The following is an 18,460-nucleotide window of genomic DNA, read 5'->3' as shown; positions in this document are numbered from 1 at the left end:
GTTCTTAGGTACAGTGGGAGGGAGCAGTTTGGGTCCAAAAGCTGCCTTTATTGTCTGTGCCAATGCATGACTGAAGAGGTCCACAGAGACTCTGTGTCACAAAGTCTGCTGAGACAGATAACATTTTTCAGCTCCTTCTTTTCAGCCCTGTGTACTGGCTAAAGAAGTGTGTTGAATGTAGAGCACAAACCCTACCCTTATGGTCTAATTGCAATTATTGTGATTTCCTACACATAAAACAGGTCAGTCTAGACGAGGTTTGTGTGTGTGTTTTTGAAGGCAGATCTGCTGGTCCGTGTGTGTTGTGTATTACTTGCTGTTTCTGGGTCAAGTGTGGCAGAAATCATGTTTAGGCTCCATCATACAGTTAGGTCTCCTTTATCTTGGGTGATGGGGGTCTGGAGTATTGCACCTGACAGACAAGCCTGAATAAGATGCATCAGATTGGGCTGAGCCCTGTGCCCTCAGCATCAGCCCTGCCTAGCACAGGGGTGTGTGTAGTACTGACCACCACTCAGGCTGGGCAGTGCCACTGCCCTCCACTGCCGTGGAGAGACATTTGTAGCTGCTTCCTCTGACTTGGAAGTTGCTACACACCCTTCAGTGCTGGACTGCCAGGATTTCTGCTCCTCTCATTCTGCTACCAGACTTGCTTTTGGGGCTGTTTTTGCAAACTCCGTGATACCATCCTCCGGTGCTGGCACAAGAAGTTACTCTGACTCGAGGATCTTTCTGGCCAGAACCATTTGAGTGTTTTACACATTACACTTCAGGGCAGAAAATTTGGGGATTATGACAAAGGTATAGCAAGAAATCCTGCAGGGATCATTGAGCTTCATTAGAGTCCTGAACTGGTGCCATGCAGTTTGGTTAGTAGTTAATGTGGTCGGTGGCACAACATGATTTGCTGGTGGAAAACTGAGATTTACTACAGCGTTAACCATTGTCAAGACTGTAGAGTAAGTTCCCTTTCATGATTTTGAATACACTTTAAAGTGTTTTTCAGTATATTCAAAACCAGTATTCTTAGTAGCTCTCTGAAGAGGTAATCTTTCGAAATCTACAATGGTTTTAAGTTTAGAAAGAGGGAAAAGATGACAATTTAAAAAATGTTTTATCATTCTTTTTTGAAAAGTGGCTGCACAACAAAATGGAAATGGACTTTCCTGTAGACTAGAAAGATGTTTCTTCTGCAGATTCTCTGTGACATAAGGGTAGCTTGGAAAAGCTTATAGAAGTTGAAATGATTCAGAGCTCTCCTGTAAAAATGTTTTTATGTAAAGATACTGACTGTAATTTGGGGTATTTTATTAAAACTAAATCTGTGAATAATTACTGAAATAATCATTTTAGGATGATACGAAATTGGAATTCAAATCTCTTCTTTGTAAACAACATGTTTAGTGTGCATTCCATAAATTCCATAGTTTTTATCCTGCTCTTTCCTGGGGACACAGGCATCTTGGTTACCTCTACTCATGTGGAAACCAAGGTACTCTAGGTAGCCATTAAAACACAACTCACATTTCTTCCCTGCTGATGCGCAAGACCTGGCTGGATTCCGTACTCCTTCAGGTAGGCACTGCTGGTCAGTGACACGGGTGCACTTCTGGTGTGGAGCTGGAAATCAGGCCCATGTCCCACATTGACTGGCACTTGGCCAGTTTATGGCTCCCCAGTGCAAGACATGGCCAGGAAGAAGGAGGAGGCAAACACTTCCCTGTGATGGCACAAACAGAAATACATGATGCTCCATCTGCACATACAAAACCTCTCTTCTTTACTGTGAGGGCAGTCGAACACTGGAACAGTTTCCCCAGAGGGGGAAGGAATCTGTGTCTGCAGAGATACACGACACCCAGCTGGACACAGCCCACTCAGCTTGCTGGAGCTTGTCCTGCTTGAGCAGCAGAGTTGGGCTGGGTGATCTCCAGAGGCCCTTTCAGCATTGATTCTGTGCTTCTGTGACTCTGTCCCTTTATTTGCCTTCCTCCTGCCACACTACTCCCAGTCAATCTCAGTATCTTTTTCATCTGCTCTTAGATGCCAATGGCCAAATAAAAAGATTTTTTCTTTCCCATGCAAGTGCTGCCTCAGCTGGGAGTGTTTCTGCAGGCCTGGTCCTACTCATTAATTTTAAAGCTGTTTTGATTCACAAACTTCATTAAATAAAAGCTGCATGTCACACCCTTGAAAAAGATAACATCACAAGCCCATTTTACAGGTCCAGGAAACCTATAATCATAGCACTATTTTACCTATGCAAATTACAAGCCAGTGTTCTGAGCTGTATTCTTGTTTGTCCTAACTCTGCAGTCATTTATTTCAGCATGACTTTTTCTCATTCTGAATCATTACTGTTTCACATCCAGTTCATACTGGAGAAGAAAGCTTCCCCTGGAAAGGTGAGGTGTGAATCCAGCCCTCAGCTTCTCCATTGCCTTATCTAAAGTGGCACTGGTCCTGTTTAAAATAATTTACACCAAGTTTGAGAATTGCAGAAGGAAATTATGTGTGTGTTATTCCTCATTTTCTGTGTAGATAACCCTGACTGTATATCTTTGTACACCTGGTCTGCAGATCAAAATGAGTGGCTGTAACTAGTAGACAAGTTTGGGTTTGGTGGCTGTAGCTTGGCCTCTGGCAATTTATTCTACCCTCAGCCACCACCAGCTATTTATTACTTGCAACTGTGCCTTGGGTGCCAAGTGTTTCTCTCTCTAGTTAGTTCCTGGTGATGCCTGCTTTGGGATTTCAGAAATGTTATAATGTGTCCATGTGATTTAACTGTCAGAACTTCAGGTAAATAATAAGAGTCAGGGAAAGTCCAGAGGCTTTTCTGCAGTGTCTGCATCAGCCAACTGTGCTGGGACCAATTGTTTCATCCTTTTTTGGGGCATTAAACTTGTGAAAGAACCTGCTTCCTCAAGGGTTGATTTTCCTCTCCTTTGCACTGGCTGGCTGAACTGGGGAAAACTGAGACAGCAACATCCTTCTAAGAGCCAGCTATGCTGGGGATTAGGTGGTGGCTGTTGGAAGAGGAGCTGCGGTGTCTGGGTGTGGCCTGGGAGAACTGAGGAGGTTGTGGGTACAGCCCTCGGGGAGAAGAAACAGCTCATATGTCGTGAAGCAACTCCCCTGTGAGCTGGTTTGTGCTGAGGAAAGTGGGGAAAAGTGGATTCAGCGGTGGAGAGTAGGAAGCCCATTACTGCTGCAGTGCTGGGCTGTGCCACTGTACTGAGGCAGGACTGGGGGAAGCAGTTAATGATGTCCTGAGAAAAGAGAGGACCTGGAACTTGGGAACCTCCCGTGTTCCTTTAATGGTTCCAGACTGAACTTGTGAGTAGGAGATATGTCCTGCACCTCTAACTTGGATCTTAAGCACCTGCATACCTTAGCAGAACTTTTCCCTGGACCTACTCCTGCAAGGATGTTGGCTTCTCTTCTAGCTCTGTAATGTTTAAGACCGTTTCTATGAAAATCAGATTCTTGGAGTGCTATGATTCTGAAGGAATATTGCGAAGTGTTTCTTGCCTGCATGGTTAGGAAGATGTGGCAACTAAAGTGCTTTGAGGGATAGTGAAGCCACTGAAAAACAGAATTTACATACAATTTTTGATTTGTCTGATTTTGGTCCAGGGATTTTCAGATGTAGGGCAATTGAAAGGAAATGTCAGTGAATTTGAATCCACATAGCTCCCAGATTTCACTAGAAGAGGATTTTAGTCAGAAATACTAGGTCTCTTTGTGGGAGGGTGGTGACAGTATGTGAGCTGTATGTTGTACATTGAAAGAAATGGATGCTCTTGATCTGCCAGGAACAGATACTTGAACTCAAAACCAAAAGAAAGAAAGGACACCAATTCTGAGTATTTTATTTAGAAACGTACATTTCTAAAGTTTATTTTGCACAGAGACTTTTGTTGTTGACCCATAATCAGGAAGGATCTGGAAATGGTTTCCTGTTAAGGTCTTCCAGGCAGGGCTTGGTGCAAAGATGAGGGACATGTTGCAGCATTTGATTGAAAATGGACATGACTCAGTTTGGACAGCAGCACTGTAGTGACTCAAGACCTTGTAGCAAACAGAACAGTCACTTTAAGTGGTGAGAACATTCTCCTGCAAGCAGGAGAAGGCAGAGTCTACTGCAGGAGCACAGCAATAGCCCTCTGCCAAAAGAAAGCAGGAGGCTAAAAGAGACTGTGCAGTTCAAAAATAGCAGTTCTGCTTGCTGCTGTCACTGGTTCTGCATTTCTTAGTACTTGAAGGTATTTGCAAAGTGGCACCCTTACAAATAATAAAAAAAAATCCCCCCCCCCAAGTTATTTCTTGTATCTCACACTAACTCTGAAAGCCTCTGCAGAAGGAGTGTAGCCCACTTTTGAAAGGTGGGGGAATAGCAGCTTAAGCCTCTTCATGAGAAATCCATTTAGTTTCAACTTCAGCAGGTTTTGCACAAGACAGATTGTTCTGTGATAACTGAAAAAAATGCCTTGGTGAGACCTCTGCCATGTCAACCATGGAGTGAGAGGTGCTCACTGATGGAGAAGTAGGCTGGTGATGAGAATCATCTCCCTGACTGTGTCTGACTCAGAGAGGGGCACTGTTTAGTCCTTAGATTTATCCTTTTGTCTTTCAGAGAGCTGATAAAGTGCCGTGATGAGACTGTCCCTGCCACTGAGATGACATATCTGTGATGTTGAAATCAGTATGAGCATCATCCTCTTAGGGTTATGCTTGGAACAGGACTTAACTGAGAACTGAGTCAGAGCATACAGCCAACACGTGCAAACATCCCTTAGGAAGAATTTCAGGCCTTGATTTCCCAATGATGTTCATAAAAGTAGGATGGGTTCCATAAATCATGGGTAAATGCAAAATCTCAACAACAAAGTAACTGTAACTGGTTACACCCTGTCTTCATCCACTGTGACTGGCTTGTTTGTTACAGAGAGATTTTATGCCATGACCATAAGAAATCAGCAGGAAATACAGAGAAATCAGGGACTAAACAAAATTAAGAAATTTGTCAGGATACTTTAAGTAGTTTTTCAGTAAAATAAATCTGTTGGCAAGCTGTGTTGACACTCTTTGCTTTAATGTGTCTGGAAAATTTCAGAATATGGCCTGATAAGAAGTTGCAATGAGGTTGTTTTCAGCAGTAGAATTTATTACATCTTCCTCTTCAGAGATGCTTGTATTGATGCCTGGTCTTTGACAGAGGAAGATCAGGCCTACTTCAAGGAACTGTTATATATAAGAACCAAGACCTAGTGCAGAACTTAAGGTAGATGTTTTCCCAACTTCAGTGGAGTTATGGATATTATTGAGATACTGTGTTGTTGTTCTTAGCACAGGACCTGCTGGTCCATTAGCACTCTTATTAAACCAATCACTTCATATTAAAAAATTCATTAAATGCAATTAAAACATTTCTTGAGAGCAGTCAGAGCCAAACCCCAGAATTCCCAGTGATGGCTATATTCCTTTGCCATCTAGCAGCAGTGCCAGGGTGCTGCTAAATTTCCCTGTGACTAGTCAATGCTTACCTGTGTTTTTGTGATAACTATGTGTCTTGTTGCCAGCAAGCACACTTAGCCCTGGCCCTTCTCTTATGGTAGAAACATATAATTTTTGTTGGTCTTGGTACATCTTTGAATGTTCCTATAGCCAGTGATGCCAAAGGAATTTCCTAGAGATGGTGACAAAGAACAATTGATACACAGGCACGTGGGTTGGCTGTGCAAAAGAAAAGTGGAAATGAGCTGTTATATGAATGAGCAAAATGTGTACCCATTCTGTGGTTTAACAGAAGTTACAGCATTCCGTAGGTAGGGGGTCTTTTTATAAAATTGCTTTTAATACTTGTTAATTAAATTAAGAAATGAGTTCTTGAAAACTTCTAAAAGACCCTTCTGAAGGATGATGGACCTGAAATAGTCCCTAAAGACATGCATATGGAGTATAAGCTCTATGACTAGCAGAGACCACAGGTAACCACACCAGATAATCACAGCCATAAATATATCCTGTTTATATCCCTATTTGGAAGTAGAACACCTTTAAACACCTACGTAGTGAAATAGCTTTTGCAGCTTTTTTAAGCGAAGTGGAAAAAAAAAAAATGTTCTGTATCGAAATCATTAGGGAGAAGTGATCAGAGGACCTGCCTGGACAGCAGCAGTGACCAGGCAGAGCAGGTGTGGGGCTCAGCACTCGCTGCCTCTGTCAGCTCAAACAATCTTCAGCACCAGTTTGCAGTCAGTAACACAGAGACACTTACCCAGTGGTAGTGTGTAAAAGGGAGCAACTAATAAAAACAGCTAATTTTCGAGAAATTCAAGTAGAATTCAGTTGATTTGGGTCTCTTTTTTTAATATTGTTTGACAAGTTTCCTATTTGTGCCATATTTATGCAGGCTCTCACTTCACACCTTTGATGAGGGTGCTTCCTGCTGCTGAGGTAGAGAGGAGTGTCAGTAGTGGAGGAGTTGAATTGTTGAGCATGGGAATTCTCTGAACAGTTTTCCTTGGATAACTTTTTTCTATTTATGCAGATTTCTTTTGCTTTATTTCACTGTGAAAGACTGAAGATGCACAGCTGGTGCAAACATCCATTCCTTGTGACAAGGTTTCTAGTTGTCATGTCCTTATTTTGCAACTGTGTTTGATTTATATTTGGAAACATGGAGGTAAGTTACTCCAGGAAAGACCAAGTGGCTTTCTGTTTCAGCAGGACATTTCTTCTGCATTAATACTACACCTCTGGCAGAGCCTCCCTCTTGATCCCAAGCCAAGGCCTTAGTTCAGGTGAATGCCATGTATGTTCCGTGTTCTAGATCAAGCAGGAAACAGCATTTAGGCTTTATCACCAGTGTGGTACTCCCCATCAGGAGCAAGCAAGCCAGAGACCTGTGATTGGTGATTCAGAAGTTGACAAAGCAGGATATAGCACTTGCCAACCTCGTGTAAATTTGAATATCACAGCACAGAACTCAGAGCAGTAGGGTACAAGTCCAACAGTTCATACTGTAAGTTTGTGATTTTACCTGGTTAACAAGATACTCATCTTCAGATTCACATGTGGGAGGCAGCTGTTAGGTACTGCATCATGTTCTAACAGTGCTGCAAAATCAGAAATCACTGCTCTGGTTTTGGCTGACCCTTTGTGTTTTCTCTTGCAGAGCCATAGCCCTGCCCCTCAGTACCAAACTGGGTGTGAGAGACAAGCAGAGACCAAAAGCTCAGCCCAACCCTGTGCTGGAAACATTCTATAGTACACGCCGCAAGAACCCTGGAGAGGTGAGTCCCTTCTCCCTTTGCTTTCCTTTAGATTTTGTGTCTTTAGCCAAAGAAAATCCCATCTGGGATCCTGAAGTTTAGCAATGCCATTCAGATTTGGAAGCTCAGCAAAGGAAACACTGTAGCACGGGTCCCCCTGCAATGCCATCAGCTCTCAGTTCTGCTTCCGAACTCCTGGGAGGAAACGGTGCTCTCCAAGGAAATAGTGACAACTCCTGTTCCCTGCAGTGCTGACCTTCTACACAGCACAAACTGCAGCACAGGGGGCTCTGCCTGAACGTCAGTGACACTTTCTTACTGTCAGGGTGCCCAGGGTGCCCAGAGAGGTGGTGGAGTTTATATCCATGGGAAAACTCAAAGCTCTCTGGACACAGTCCTTGACACCTGGCTCTAGGTGGCTCTATTTGAGCAGGGCCCATTGGACGAGGTGACCTCCATGGTCCCTTCCAACCCCAGCCATTTTGTGATGGCTTCTTTTCACATACTAGCAAATCCTGTAAAAAACTAGTCACATCAGCTGCCTTGAGCTGACTCCACATGGCTAGTCACTGTAGCTCAGCCAATGTGTCTTGCTTGATCTCCTAGTCTTTGACTGGGTTATTCTGTTGCCATGCAATCCATGAGTTTGAGATTGGCCTTGCAAGAAGCCAGAGTCTTTCTTGGTCATCATCACAGAGATTGTGAGGGGCATCAGAAACCTGCAAACACAGCTGGTGGATAGTTTTCCCCTGAGGGATAAGAAGAGTGATTTTCAAGAAATTGGCAAGATGACCCAGAGTTATAATGGCTGCTGCTGATGGGAAAAACCACTGGCAGGATTGTGAATTGTCAGGCGATACTAGAATTAAATCTGGTCAGTGAAGTCACTGGGTGTGAACTCTGTGGTAGGGAAAGGAGTCTGATTTTCATTCAGCTTATTTTTGTAGGCTATCTCTTGGCCTCAAAGCAATAGCTGTGAACTCTTACCAAGGATGGGTGAGCAGGGGGCTCACCATGGGTTCCGGTCCCAAGGAACAATTCTACTGCAAACACATTGCTTTGACAAGGCTGTTGCAGCATGGTTTGTGCTGCAGTGGGGCATGAGGAGCCCCAGGACATGCAGTACCAGGTTAGAAATAAAGGAAAAGAGGCTAAAATTGAAGTGTAGGCATTGGTCTGGGCAGTGCAGCCAGCCCATCTCTGCAGCAGTGGGAAGGAGTGTTCTCAGGGACACTTGCCAGTGTGGTGGTCCCTGACCTTCCACTTGCCTTTCTGTCCCCAAAATCCAAACATTTCTCAGTATAATTGCTTCTATGGCAGAGATCTAACTCAAGACCTGGCTTTGCCACCAGCTTTTTCCCACAGCTCTCCCTGCACCCCCGTTGCACTGAAGTGGTACATTTTATCCCAGCAGATCTGGGATTCCAGAACAGATCCTCACCATGAGACAGCAGCATGAGATGGAGCAGGAACTGCTGTCTGGCTCTCTCCACTGCCTGGGTACACCTCAGCCAGTGTGCTGGCTTCCTTCCTCTCCCATGAGCTCTCAAACCGCTGCTTGGAGGCAGCTTTTACTTGTCCAATACAGTATGAGAGTTTGTAGTTCTTGGCAGCCTTTTCTTGGGAGGAATTCCACATGATGGAGCAGTTGGAGAATATAAATGAGTGTCTCCGTTTGTCTCCACCACGAGGACAGAACTCAAAAAACAGCATATCTGAAAGCAGCATATCTGAAAATTGGTAATGAGCTTATTTTTGTACAGCATGCTCAAACTAGGTAAGTCACTCTCACATGATACCAATTAAGGTAAATGCACTCCATGAAAAACTATTGCTTTACTTAAAAAATAAGGCTATCCATGATGACACTTCCAAGTAGGAATATAAAACATGACAGACTTCTTTCTTGTCACATGCCAAACTCTTAACAGCCTAAGGACAAGAAGGAAGGTAATTGCAGGATTTCTGTGAGTAATCTATTGAAGAATTACCCCTAACAGGTTTACCAGAACAGGAGAATATCTGGCAGGAAAATGATGTTGCCTCTGCTCATGACATTCATCATGATACTGCATCAGAATGCTGAGAGGCATGACAAGATTCAGTGCAGAACTATAAAATACTATTTAAGCTGCAGTAATCTTTCTTGGAGTGACAGATTTAAGGGATTTGGTCCCTGAAGACAGGGTGAGGAAGTGATTTGACAAGTCACATGAGGAGACAAGACCAGTTTGAAACTGAGGAAGTTCATATAAAAAATGAGAAGTTTCAACATTAGCATTAACAACCAATTGATTAGAGGGGAATTGAAAGATTTTCTGCTATCCAAGATCTTGACAGTAGGAATGGACAGCTTTCAGAAAGATGCCTTAGCCTGAACAGACTTGGGCTTGCCAGGGGCTCCAGCTGGGCTCTGTGGTGGGTCATGTGAGATACTGCCCTGTCTGACCTTTGAATCTGGATCTGAACGTGCTGCCTCACCTGTTTTCCAGCATGAGCTGCTCAGTTTAGCCAAGCAATGTGACCTGCCAGTGAGGAAGGTGGAGAAGTGGTTCCGGCGCCGGAGGAACATGGAGCGGCCCAGCCTGTCGAAGAAGTTCAGCGAGGCCTGGTGAGCAGGAGCACAAGCCATGAACGTCAGGTTTTCACAGGAGCTGAGCTCCACAGACAGCTCACTGCCTCCCCCTGCCCTCTATCCCTACACAGAGAGATCCCAGCTCCCTGTGTGCCCTCCATCCCTGTGCAGAGAGCATCTTGGGTCTTCCCTGACCCACTTGGCTCTGCTGTAATTCTCTGCTGCTGCTCTGTTACAGAAACATTTCTTGCTTTTCCCCCCTTATTTGCAATTCCAAGTCTCCTTTTACTGCTGTATCTTTATTCTTTACTGGGTCCTTGTTTCTGACTTTTCCTGACTTTGTCAGACTGGCATTCTGCTCTGACACACATTTGTACCTGAAAAACTCTCTGCTGTTTACATCTTACTGCTTTGCTACCTACTAAAAAGGCACCCTTTCTGTTGGTTTCCCATAGTTTCCCTTTGCCTCCCTGCAACGAGATTCCTTCTGCTGCACCTTTTCTGCAAATATTTTGCACACTGTTGCTTTCAAAAGCCACAGGGTTCTGCTGTCATTTGACTTCAGCATCCTGAAAGTCACAAACTGGCACCCTTCCACAGGGGTGGAAACTTGTGAACAAAGAACAAAAACTGCCTTGGAAACAGCTGTGTGGAAATCCTCCTTGTTATGTGGAAGCACAAAATAAATAATCAGGTCAGCCAGATCTGAATGTCAGTCCTGGCTCAGCTTTTCACAGAAAAAGAGGATTCTCCACAGCTTGGTTGGAATGCCTTATTTACAAGAGGCTGCTCTGCTTATTTGTGTAAGGAATTGGGTTCTCCCAGGAAAGCCACAAAAACAAAAGAAATCATTAAATACCTGGAGTACTATTCATCTATCTAAAAGTGTGTATCCATAGGGTAGGCATCAACTTTGAGCTCATCAGCTTGTGCTCCATTTAACACTTCACCTCTAATTCAAAACCCCTGCCTAAAAACCCTAATTCAATAAGAAGAAAAGGATATGTATTACTTATTTATAATAGTCTAGATAGTTACAAATATTTACAGAAATAGTGAAAAAGGAGTTGTAAAGCAACAGTGTTTATTCTGCCTCCATCCAGATGAAATGTCAGCTCTCCCTGCACTCTGATGACTTGTAGTAAATAGTAACAGTAAATAGGAAACAGTAAATCCTTTCCTGCCTCTGAACCCACTGAGGATAGTGTCCTTCCACCTGCCCTCTGTCACCATGTGCACTCTGTAGACAGAATGTCTCTCTGATGTGACGTAGCAGCTTTGTAGAGTTTATTTTTGTCTTGGAATTCCTGGGGGTTTCATTGACAGGTGGAATCACTCAAAATGCAGTTATGTGTGAATTGTTACAGAGATTTTTGGAAATTAAAGGACTGGTTTAGACAGTTTTATTCCTTTGAATATTTCCTGTGGTTCATTCATTAATAACTTGTTTATTCTGTTGGGATAAAATTCCCCTCATTCCTTACTACGAGTGTGAATATTCAGGTGACCTGCCTCTGTCCACTGAACTGGGCAGTTTGTATGTACTTCTGTGTGGGTTTAATGTTGGTAAATCGTTACTGGCTCCTGACTGGGCTAAACATGACAGTAATTAGTTACTGTACATGATAAATTTAGCACGCTGGGTCTCCAAAGGCCTAGGAGAGAGATTGGCATTGGTTCACTTTTACAAATTCAGCTGCTACTGCTGGGAAGCTTTGGGATTATTCTCTGAGTGATTTTAGTCAGTGAGATTCTTGTGTCTTCTGCCATCTCTACAGCAGAGGAATTGCTCTTTGTGAAGTCTGTGAAATGTGCTGGTAACATGCAAAGAGCTGCTCCTGTTTTGGTCAAACCTTGAAAATACAAATGTGTCTTTGCCTTAATAGTGTTGTTCTTTGAATTAGTGTGAGGATACACAGACTTTCAGCTCAGGCATTAACTATTGGGATTCTAATGCCTTTTGTTTTGTTTGTTTGTAGCTGGAGATTTACATTTTACATCATTTCTTTCTTCACCGGACTCGCTGTCCTGTACGATGTGAGTACACAAGCAGTCACCTGCTGTTCTACCCAGCCAGTGCCTGCAAGAATGGCAGAATTTGTTGTCAAACATGTCTTTTCAGACCTTCTTCTAGAGGTTTTCCATACAGGTTGGTGTGTGTCCCCTGCATAGCACACTTAGGAGACCACAGACATGCTGGACCATGCTTATTTTAAAGACTCCAGGACCAAGATGTTTCCTCTTCTTCTGGCAAAGCAGAAGACAGCTGGGGTTGTGTAAAAGTGCATTTCTGCAGGGTAGGAGATAGAACACTTACCTAAGCTGGAAGCTGCAGGGCCTGTTTGTGTGTTGTATCCAGTACCTCTTTAAGGTAAAGAAATCAGCCTACCTTAGGAGCATGGACTGTAATTTCATAATTTTATCTGTTAATTTTCTGTTCCTTACCCAGGGTGTGATTGGTTCAGGCTCATGCCTCTGCCTTTTCTCCAATTTGGTAAATAGTGAGTCCTCTGGATACAAATTGAACGGCCTCACCAGGCAGAAATGGTAACAGGAGCCATGGGTATGCTCTAGTCCCTGAGCTGTGGTCACTGACCTGGGACTGGGGGCACCGGCCGTCCTCTGCCTGTGTTTTAAAGGTTCCCTAGGTGAGCTTTGCAAAAGTCTTCTGGTACAGTCTGATGGGTTAAGTGATGGAAAATGTGCACATCCCAAGGCAGCAGGCACAAACTCTCCTTGTAACCCCTCATTATTGTTACAAGTGAAGGACTTCTGAACTTGCACAGACTTTTAAATCAGATTTTAAGGTACTCAAGAGTATGAGGATTATAGGATGAGCTAGCTGAGGAGTGAAGGTATCTGAACCCCAGCTGCAGTGTTTTGTGGATCTGTACGTCAAAACAGAAGGCTGTTCTTTGAGACCAGCATTGAAATTTGGTCTGGATGATCTGCTTAGCATTGTACAATGTTGCCCTGTGGCAACAAGGGGCAAAATCATATTCTTCTGTACATTATCTGTCCATTATATGGATGAAATATAATTTGCACTTTTTGTGGCTCCTGTCTTTATTAAACACACATCTTAGAATTTTCACAAAAAAGGGAGACATCCATCCTACAGACAGCACCTCTAGATCCTGTAGCAAAAATGTTATCCTGTTACCTAAATGGTACTAAAATGACTACATTAAAAAGAAGGACAAAGACTATTACATGACAGGGCGTATTTGCATGTGAGATTTCCTGAATTTCACGTGTTTACTTTGTAACCTGAGTAGCTTTTTAACATTGCATTTGTTTTTGTGAAGCACCCTTCTTTCTTTAGGAGAAAAGCAAATTTTAAATTCTGTATTAGTAGTTTCAGACTGATAGCAAAAACCTCTGCCCATGAGTCAGTGAAACAGCCTGTAACAAAGGAAAGTTATCTTCCAGTAGGCCACCAGAAATCAGCTGTATTTGCTGAGAGTAGAGTAATGATGAAATTCAGGGATCTGGAGTTCCTTTCTAGCTTAGGTAAGCAGTATGCTGTAGTTGTTTCACAGTTTTTGTTTTGTCCTTTCTGGTTCTATATCACACACCTCTCCTGGTTCTGCACATGTATTTGGTGTAAATTCTGCTCCCAACCCCACTCCCAGACTGTGTCTGTTCCAAATTATCACTGCACCTAAAACCACTGCCTCCTGCTCCCCCTCTGTATTGCCCACACACCAGTGGTGCTCAGTGAGAAGAAGAAATGCTGCCTTCTTGCCTCAGCTCTGATACCTGGAGTCCTGTAGAAGTTAGAGAAAATTACCCTCATAGGTGTGAGGCATTGCTGTGTTCTGTGAGCTCAGATCCAGTGTGGGCACAGCACCAGGCAGAGCATGCTCCATGCAGGGAGGACTCTTGGGGACTTTAGTTGCAATGTTTCTATGAAAGTTTCAGAACTGCCAAGTTCTAAACTACCAATTTTCTATTGAACAGAGTAGGATCTTTTCAGAGGTTCATTACTTAACAAACCTCAGCATAACCTTCACTGTTAAAGGAAAAACCACATAACCTGACAGACCAGTTTTCAGCTCTCTATCCACATTGAAGTGTTATGTCTAAATCACAGATATTCCTCATGAAATACTTGTAAGATTATTTTTAAATGCTGAAAACACCACCACCACCTCAAACTTGTAGGAGACTGCAGAAAGCTGGGAGGAGTTTTCTCTGAGCTATTTTATTTGGAAGGCTAAATAGTGTGTGAGATTTCAGGCAAATAGCCACAATTTGGAAATGTCACAAGCAGATGCACGTCCTTCTAGTGGAAATCTCTTGGCAACTGGATTCCAGACAGCGTGACCAGCTCTGCCTGTAATAAAACACAATAAAGTCTATAGTAGTAACAAACTAAAGGAATTAGATAATTGATAAGAAAAGAACTGCTCTGATATTCTCACATACATCTTGCATTTTTGTTGCAGAAGCCTTGGCTTTGGGACCATAGAGAGTGCTGGACAGGATATCCACAACAGGTGAGTCACACGAGGGGAAATTGCTGTTATAAATCTTGTATTGTGTTTCTGTATTTTTTGAAAATTGGATTATATTAGTGACAAAAAGAGGACACTGAATTAAATTCAGACACAGAAGAGCTAAGAATTCAAAGCCAGGCCCTCATCTAGGGAGAACATCTTCATACCCAGTGTCATCTAAACACAAGAGAAGATGAATTGGCAGAGGACTTTGTCACTACCAAGAGAAAGTGAAGACTTAACATTCCAGGGTTTTTTGTCTGACAGTCAAAGCCAGAGCAAGACCCCTTGACTGTGTGTGGAGGTTGCAAACCCATAAAGGGAAAAGTAATGCCCAATTCTAACAGTGTGAGCCACAGGAAATGTAATGGGACAAATGACTGAAGAGTGAGGCAAAGCCTTTCAAGACGAGTTCTGAAAAATCCAGTATTGCTCAAAGGCCAAAATTTTAGGAGCAGATCTGTAGTTCTGTGTAAAAATGAAACCATGCAAACAAGTGGGGCTTGAATAGGAATGTAAGACTGAAAGGATCACTCGGGACCCCCTGTCTCTTGCTCTGCACACTTGCAGTATGTGTCTTGTCAAAAACAGTCAGAGCCTCCATAATGGCACACTGTGATGGACTGACCCTGGCTGGCCAGTGTGCCCACCAAGCCCATTTTTCTCCTCCCTCCTCAAATGGAACAGGGGGAGAAAATACAGCAAAAGGCTCATGGGTTGAGGTAAGTACAGGGAGAAAGCACTCCCCAGTTACCATCACAGGCAAAACAGGCCTGACTTGGGGAAAAATTAATTTAATTTACTATTAATCAAATAAGAGTAGATTAATAAGAAATAAACCCAAATCTTAAAAACACCTTCCTGCACCCCTCCCTTCTTCCTGGGCTTAACTTCACTCCCACATTCTCCACCTCCCCCACTGCAGTGGTGCAGCGGGGATGTGGAATAGGGGTTGTGGTCAGTTCATCACACCTTGTCTCTGCTGCTCCTTCCTCCTGCTCCAGCTCTTCTCTGCTCCAGCAGCAGGGTTCTCCAGTGGGAGACAACTCTCCATGTACCTCTTCACTGTGGGTCCTTTCCACAGGGTGCAGTCCCTTAGGAACTGACTGCTCTATCATGGTTCACCACAGGTCCACAAATGCTGCAAGGAGCCTGCCCCAGCACAGGGTCTCCACAGGGTCAGAGCTTCCTTAGGGCACATCCCCCTGCTCTGGTCAGGGGTCCTCCAGGGACTGCAGGAACTGGACTTCTGCTCCCTGTGGACCTCCGTGGGCTGCAGGGGCACAGCCTGTCTCACCATGGGCTGCTGGGGAATCTCTGCTCCTCTTCCTCCTGCACTGACCTGAGGGTCTGCAGAGTTGTATCTCATATTCTCACTCCTCTCTTCACATCACTCGTGCCCAGCAGTTTTTTCCATTCTTAAATACGTTGTCCTCAAGGCACTGCCACTGTTGTTCATGGAGCCAGTGGCAGATCTGTCTTGGAGGTGTCTGGAATTGGCTCTGTTGGACAGGGGGCAGCTTCTGGCATCTCACAGAAGCCACCCCTGCCCCTACCCTGCTACCAAAACCTTTCCACGTAAATCCAACACACACCCATTTTCCAACATTTGTAACAAACAGAAAAGACCAAAACCAGGGCTGGTCATGTCCCAGTGGAAAAGAGCAAGCCAAGGACAAACCTGTGTATTAGCAGGAACAATACAAATACAACACAAATGTATTAATGACAATTTCTACTAAACAGACCATGACCTATGCTACAGACAAGGACAGAAGAAACACCTATTCTCCCAAACAGTCTGATCTTTGGGGGGGAAAAAGTAGCTTCTGATCCTAGAGGTGATCCAGAGCTCCTGTTTGGATAACCTGGAGTGTGACCAGCACATACCAGCTAGGGAAATGTTCACATCCTCCCTGGAGGGGGATCCAGCTGTGCTTCCTCTTGTGGCCAATCGCTGGTGCTACAAAGGAAAACAAACTAAGATTTATGAAGGCCATAAATAACCAGTTGGTATTTGGGAGCACAATACTCCACGTTCCTTTGGAAATGGTTGCAAAGCCCCTTTAATCATAGTAATTATTTATCAAATAGATTCAGGTTTAAGGAGGTCATATAGTGCCACAACAGCAAAACTGCTGTTAAATAACAAGGTCTTGCAGAGTGGGTCTAAGCTTTCAGGTTCCCAGCTGTAAAAGCCCAGATAATTTACCCAGAAGAATGTGAATTACATTTCCTGCTGGGATTGAATTTTCCCCCCATTAGTTTGATTAAACTGGAAAATCTGTGACAGAGTGCAGGGTATCTGAAGCATCCTCAAGCCTAAAAACTGAATGATTATTCAGCTACTCCTTTTCCACCATAATGAATTGGTTTATGTAGTTTTTAAAGCTCTGTACTGTCTGCTCAGGAATCTGAACAGTGCTGAAGAAATCCTAAAAATATTCATGGGCTTCATGGTGGTTCCCTAAATGTTTGACATGGTGTGGTAAAGTGGAATTTCCCCTGCTGGTTGATTTCGTTGTGTCACAGAGGACATTTAGTAAGTGAGCATGTTGTTCAGTTGAAGTCTTTCCCTCTGTAGCTACAAGAGCTAGCTTTGTTGATTTGGTTGTTGTATTGGGTTTTCATGGCCTGGTTTTGGTAGCAGGAGGCTACAGGGGTGGCTTCTGTAAGAAGCTGCCAGAATCTTCCTCCATGTCCAGCACAGCCAATCCCTGACAGCTCCGAGGATGGACATGCTGCTGGCCAAGGCTGGGCCAGTTAGAAGCAGTGGTAACACTTCTGTGATAACAGATTTAAGAAGAAAGAAAAGAAAGTTATTGCACAGTTGTATTTGCAGCCAGAGAAGAGCGGGGCGAGAACATGTGAGAGGAACAACTCTTCAAGATCAGTGAAGGAGGAGGGGCAGGAGGTGCTCCAGGCACCAGAGCCGAGATTCCTCTGCAGGCCATGGTGAGACCATGGTGAGGCAGCTGTGCCCCTGCAGCCCCTGGGGATCCACGGGGGATGCAGAGATCCACCCACAACCCATGGAGGAGCCCCATGCTGGAGTGGGTGGATGCCTGAGAAGAGGCTGTGACCCCGTGGGAGACCTGTGGAGAGAGGAGCCCTGCTCCCAAGTTGGAGCAGCCTGTCCTTGAAGGACTGCACCCTGTGGAAGAATGACCCAAGCCACGGCAGTTTGGGCAGGGCTGTTTTCCGTGGGATGGACTCACACTGTCACAGCTCACAGAGAGCTGTTGCCTGTGAGATGGGCTCATGTCAGAGGAGTTCATGAAGAACTGTGTCCTGTGGGAGGGACCCCGCAGTGCAGCAGGGGAACAATTCCTCTCCCTGAGCAGCAGGAGAAGCCATGGGTGATGAACTGACCATAACCCCCATTCCCATCTCCTTGCGCCACTGGGGTAGGAGGTGGAGCTGGGAAGGAGGGACGGGCAGGGGGAAAGGTGTTTTTAAGGGTTTGTTTCACTTCTCATGATCGTGCTCTGATTTTGTTAGCAATGAACTTAATTCATATCTCTAATTAGAGTCTGTTTTGCCCATGACTGTATTTGATGAGCTATCTCTCGTGGTCCCTATCTCAACTCATGAACCCTTTGTTGTATTTTCTCTTCTCTGTCCAGCTGTGCAGGGGCGTGAGAGAGCAGCTTTGGTGGCTGCTTGGCATCCAGTCAGCATCAACCCACTGCAGTTGTCTTTTGCCTTGAAAGGAGTTTTCACTTGCAGCCCTTGCACTAATGTATCTGATGGGTATTTCCCTGTCTCTCCCTCTCACAGCCTCTCCAACCCTCCCTGTTCTGGTATTACATGCTGGAGCTCTCCTTCTACTGGTCACTGGTCTTCACCTTGCCCTTCGATGTGAAGAGGAAGGTGAGTGGCAGTCTCAGGGAAGAATCAAGTACAAATAGGACACAAGCTGAACACTCAGGAGAGTGGTCTGTTAGAGCATGTGTATAGTGCTAGTCAGGCTTTTGTGGGACTCTCTCCTTGCCCATTCACAGGAATTTCCACTCAGTCACTGGCTTCTCTCCTCTGGGAAGTGGAGAACACCAACCCTGACATAGAAAGATGCAAAGTACTGCAGAGTTCTCAATCCATAC

At 44.4% G+C, this 18,460-nt stretch overlaps 1 protein-coding gene across 4 annotated transcripts in view; it reads left to right on the top strand.

The window, feature by feature from the left end:
- The window catches only part of LOC138099635 (ceramide synthase 4-like), a 42,872-nt gene that overhangs the window by 19,790 nt on the left and 4,622 nt on the right, over positions 1-18,460 (top strand). For all 4 annotated transcript variants that reach the window (XM_068997011.1, XM_068997009.1, XM_068997010.1 and 1 more), the window contains exons 4-8: positions 7,184-7,301; positions 9,773-9,891; positions 11,835-11,892; positions 14,307-14,357; positions 18,138-18,230. In XM_068997011.1, the coding sequence (XP_068853112.1) occupies positions 7,184-7,301; positions 9,773-9,891; positions 11,835-11,892; positions 14,307-14,357; positions 18,138-18,230 (439 nt within the window). The remainder of the gene's footprint in view (positions 1-7,183; positions 7,302-9,772; positions 9,892-11,834; positions 11,893-14,306; positions 14,358-18,137; positions 18,231-18,460) is intronic.

This window comes from Aphelocoma coerulescens, chromosome 28 (assembly GCF_041296385.1).
Source record: "Aphelocoma coerulescens isolate FSJ_1873_10779 chromosome 28, UR_Acoe_1.0, whole genome shotgun sequence".
Classification (NCBI taxonomy): Eukaryota; Metazoa; Chordata; class Aves; order Passeriformes; family Corvidae; genus Aphelocoma; species Aphelocoma coerulescens.
This window is presented reverse-complemented; position numbering and strand designations above follow the sequence as displayed.